The 4,873-nt window shown below is 51.1% G+C and overlaps 2 protein-coding genes across 2 annotated transcripts; one reads left to right on the top strand and one right to left on the bottom strand.

The window, feature by feature from the left end:
- Positions 1 to 722: 722 nt before the first annotated feature.
- Positions 723 to 1,930, bottom strand: LOC136532444 (uncharacterized). The gene has a single exon (XM_066525038.1). It carries the CDS (start codon positions 1,928 to 1,930, stop codon positions 821 to 823), a length of 1,110 nt encoding a protein of 369 aa, XP_066381135.1. The 3' UTR covers positions 723 to 820.
- A 403-nt stretch (positions 1,931 to 2,333) lies between these two features.
- LOC136532445 (F-box protein At1g47056-like) lies at positions 2,334 to 3,330 on the top strand. Its single transcript, XM_066525040.1, has 3 exons — positions 2,334 to 2,359; positions 2,447 to 3,108; positions 3,212 to 3,330. Exons 1-3 carry the CDS (start codon positions 2,334 to 2,336, stop codon positions 3,328 to 3,330), a joined length of 807 nt encoding a protein of 268 aa, XP_066381137.1.
- Positions 3,331 to 4,873: the final 1,543 nt, after the last annotated feature.

Genomic DNA, 4,873 nt, shown 5'->3' with positions numbered 1-4,873 from the left:
CTATCATTATTGTATAGTAAATCTGATTGCAAAGTGCTTCCTCCGTCACAAATTATAAGACGTTTTGACATTTCTAGATCCATAGCTTTTGTTATGTATCTAGATATAATATATATCTTGGTGCGTAGTAAACACTATGAATCTAGAAAAGCCAAAACGTGAAACGGAGGAAGTACAACAATAAAAAATTTGTATTGCAACAATTAAAAATTGTCGGTCAAATTATTAATAATTCTTAATTATTAATTGTAACACGCTTGCATTCTTGTAACTAAAGTTGTGCAGGGCGCAAGCCACCGAGTCCTTTTTCCCCAAGTCAGACCCACCTGTCAGATAGGTGGTGCCCCATGCCGATCCAACCGGACCAGATTCAAGTGAAGCAAACACTCCTATTTCAATTTTCAGAGCATAGACTGAGCACCTAATATGTTCTGAAAGATTATTGAGACATCGATTGCCACTAGATGGATGCCCAACTCCTGAACATTGACATCTGATACAAGTTATGTTTCTAGCAATGCACAATAAGATAGCCAACTTTTAGCTAATGTCCTTAACACAACAAACCTGTAGTTCAGAATGAACTAAACCTCTGAACTAAGAATGCCAAATATGTGTAATGTAACTCAGTACATTCTTCTCAACCTTTAATGCTTTCAAATTAGAACCCAAGAAACATAACTAAAACAGTTCAAAAGTTCATGTGATTTGCATTTGCCACCTTGAGTTCTTGAAGAATTGCAAAACAGATGCATACTCTGTTCTGAAACCATCAGAATCCAATTACATGTACTCTAGTCTCGGCAAACTATATGCTATCCTAGTTTTTCAACTGAACCTTCTGTTCTAGTGTCCCATGGGTTGGTGTTCTTCTTTGTCTCCTTGGGATCTCTGAATTTCCTGCATCTCCCCGGGGCACACCCGACTTGGATTTGGTTAGGGTCACGAGCGCCTGCAGAGCGGCGAGGTGGAACCCACACTGGGGGCAGTGCAGCTGGGCCGCCGCAGCTGGGGTGCCCGCGGTTGTCTCCTTGAGCACCAACACTGCGCCAGAGCTCTCGGCGTTGGCCACCGCCACCCTCATCTTCTTGTGTGCAGGCGGCGACGCCAACAAGTCCTCGTCATCCGCCACCACCGCCTTATTCTTCGGGCAGGGCACCACGGCCGTGGTCATGCCGGAGACCTCGTCGTGGCCTGCCGCCTTCTCCGTGAGAAGAGGCACTGTCATCGCTGTGGTAGTGGCCGTGCCGTTCGAGTTATTGCTATGCCGTTGCCGTCCTGCCGTCACGGCGTTGGAGTCCTCGTCGTCGATCGCATTGCTCTTCCGGCAATAAAACGTTGTTTCCGCGGACAGAGACACGCCGGAGCGCACATCGTCGTCACCGTCGGGCACCACCGAAGGACCATGGTTGCGCGGGCTCCGGTACATCTTACACAGCACGAGGCCCTCGACCTTCCTCCCGAGACCCTGGTGGTGGAAGTGGAACTCCGCCATTATCCAGCCAGCTCGCACGTCCACACCAGCGTCACTCCTCCGCATGAACGAAAAACTCTGGCGGTACCCGATGTGACGTCCGCCGTCGAGGTGGTCAACGACATTCTTGGGCGCGGCCTCGCTGTGCCAGCATCCCGTGCCATCCGCGACCGCGCGCACCTTGCGCTGATCGCGAGGGCTCTTGGTGCGCAGCGGACTAAGGAAGTACCATGTGCAGTCGCCGTCCATGGAGACGGCCGGCTGGAATCTCCGCGCCAGCTCCTCGGGGTCCGCGGAGTACAGGTCAGCCGCGTGCACGTACGCGCCGGCGCAGCCCACCTTGGTGTCGCCCGAAGTCACCCAGGGCCGCAGGAAGTCCTTCACGAGAGTTACGTCGGATGGCTGCACGTACAACGCCGCAGCCGGCGACGGCGACGTCGGGCCGGCGTGGGACATGGCTGGAAGTGGAGTAAGAGCCTAGGAGATCGTCGTCGGCTCCGAGTTGCACGGCGCGCGCGGTGGCGATCGATCGAAGGAGCGAGCGGGGCTATATATATAGAATGAATTCGATCAAGGCGTGGTGATTTATATGCATTGGTTATCAATCCTACTCGGAGTCGAAGACGGGAGACAGGCGTTCCGCGTACGCCACGCCCACGCGCAGACCGGATAGGCCTCCGACTCCGAGAGTCCGAGCCGAGTCGGTCGCTCGGTCGGTCGGCGGAGGGCAGGAAAGCCCGGATTCTCTCCCTTTCCTCAGAGAGAATTCCTTAACATCAGACAAATGATCTGTTCCCTTCTTGGATCTCAAAAAAATTTCGTTTTCTTTTTGACACCGAGTTCAACTTTTATTACGTATATGACACTCCGTTGGATTTCCCATCTGTGAACCGTTAAATGCCATGCGAAAAGACGATTTTGCTCCTGTGGGCCCACCACCTTTCTCCCTCCTCTCCTCCCCTTCCTCGGCAGATCCGCCACCGCCCCGTGCCCCTCCATCCTGCGCCGCCGCAAGCCCCCGCTCCTGCCTCCGTCCCCTGCGCTCTCTGTGCCGCCGCAGGTCCTCTCCTCCATCGCCGAGGCCGCCGGGGAGGACCACACCGCCGACCTCCCCGAGGAGCTCCTCGCCCTCGTCTTCGGTCTCCTCGGCTCCGGCGACTGCAAGCGCTGCTCCCTCGTGTGCCGCCGCTGGCTAGCCGTAGAGGCCGCCTCCCGCCTTCGCTTCGCGCTCGATGCCAGGGCACCGCTGCTCGCCGACTCGGCCCTCCCCCGCCTCCTCGCGCGCTTCCCCGCCGTCTCCAAGCTCGCGCTAAAGTGCAACCGCCACGCTGAGAGCGTGGGCGACCCGGCCCTCGCGCAAGTTGCCGACCGCCTTGGCCCAGGCCTTCGTCGCCTCAAACTCCGCTCCCTGCGCGCGGTCACCGACGATGGGGTCGCCGCGCTCGCCGTTGCGGCCGCTAACCTCCGCAAGCTCTCCGTCGGCTCCTGTGCCTTCGGAGCCAAGGGAATCGAGGCTGTCCTCCGCTCCTGCCTCCACCTCGAGGAGCTGTCCATCAAGTGTCTTCGTGGCCTCGCTGAGTCAGAGCCCATTTCCGTCTCCACCGCCGGCGTGCTGCTTATACGAGCGCGGACACGTCGGGAGAAAGGGAGGAGAGGAGGGAGAAGGGTGGTGGGGCCCACAGGGGCAAAACCGTCTTTTCTCATGGTAGTTAACGGTTCACGGATGGGAAATCGAAGTGCCCATGTCGGTTGTGCGGGTGCGCGCGGCCGCGCTCCACTGCTCCATACAGGAGCTCGACCATGGGGAGGATCAGGACGCCACAACCGCAAGCTCTGGGATGGGAGTTGAAGGATGAGGATGACGAGGTTGCCGCAAGCTCCGTCGCCACACTCGGGTGCTGGTCGTTGGGCTTCCCTGCTGTGCTTGTGCTCGTGGGTTGGCGTAATGTCCGCCCGGCGAGATCCGGCCCCGTGAGCTCCAGCCACTGCATCTGCAATCGAAGTGCCTGGCTTCGACCATGTTTGCCATGGCAGCTGCCGCCAACTTCATCTGTCCCTTTTACTCCCACCCAACAGGTCTGCCGCCCTTGCCTTGTCATAGCCAATGGCCCCCCAACGCCTGATCAAGACGGGCAGACAACGAAGTGGATCTTTGTATATAGGGTGAGTGGTGGCAACGAGCGCGTGTGGTACTCCTGGGTCTGTTATATAGGGTGAGCGAGGGACGGGAAGTGCATCCCATGAAGCTCGTATGGCCATTAATGGTGGTAGTGGAATTTGATGCTGAGTGGAGTGAAGGGAGTTAGTGAAGAGGGGGATTAATGACGGAAGTTACTCCTGGCTTTGATTGTGCATTGATTGATGGGGATGATGACAGTGGCCAGGACTGCTCTAGTTCGAGCATGGCTTGGCATTGGCTTAATGTGGGAGAGGAGGGGAGGCCGGTCTAAGAGGAGAAAGAAGATGCTGGCACATGCGTGTGGTAAGCAAGTAGCTAGTAGGTTGGAGTTGCGCTGGACCAGCTTGAGATGGAAATAGGGTAGGCTGAAATGAAAACTAAGAAAAAAAAAGGAATAAGACTTTTGGGTTGGATTTTTGCTAGATTTGGCCCAAGACAAGTTTCTAATTTTCACTATTATTGTTTTCAAACTAATTTTGAAAATCCTTTAAAATATTTCTAACTTCACTATTATTGTTTTCAAACATATTTTGAAAATCCTTTAAAATTAATTTTGTGAGACATTTAGATTATACTTTGAAATATCTTTTAAAAATTATTTTGAAGTCTTTATAAGGAAAGCATACAAACTATTTTTAGTACCCTTTTGGAACTTATTTTTCAAACCTTATTTAAGCTTATTTTTTCAATCATATCCAGAATACATTTTCAAAGACTTTTAAAACTCGAGCTTTTTCTTTTTTGGAACAAGTTTACGAGACATAATTTTGAACTTTATTTCAAAAATTAGAGAAAAAAACATATTCAAAGCTTAGTCAAATTTTATAATTTATTTTTCACTCAAATAAGTTAATGCAACCAACATGAATACAACTCTAATTAAAATTAATTAGGAAAACTTTTATAAAGCCATTTTATTTATGTAAATGAAAATAAACTAATTAAATATTAGGTAAACTTTATAAAATTATTAAATCATTGATTTTATTTAGTGTTTTTTCTTACATCATAAAATGGAGATTTTTTGGATGTGACACGCGCCGTAGGCCACCCCACGCACTAGCCCACCACCATCAGTGTCACACCCAATTTTAAAGATAAAATAGGGTGCAAAATCTTATGTGCGCCCAGAGATCAGTCACACACACAAGTCACAAATTATGAATAGTATCATCATAAGTGTTTATTACATCACGAATAAGACAGAGTCTTCACATAAA

The sequence above is a fragment of the Miscanthus floridulus genome, unplaced genomic scaffold (genome assembly GCF_019320115.1).
Source record: "Miscanthus floridulus cultivar M001 unplaced genomic scaffold, ASM1932011v1 fs_621_2, whole genome shotgun sequence".
Classification (NCBI taxonomy): domain Eukaryota; kingdom Viridiplantae; phylum Streptophyta; class Magnoliopsida; order Poales; family Poaceae; genus Miscanthus; species Miscanthus floridulus.
This window is presented reverse-complemented; position numbering and strand designations above follow the sequence as displayed.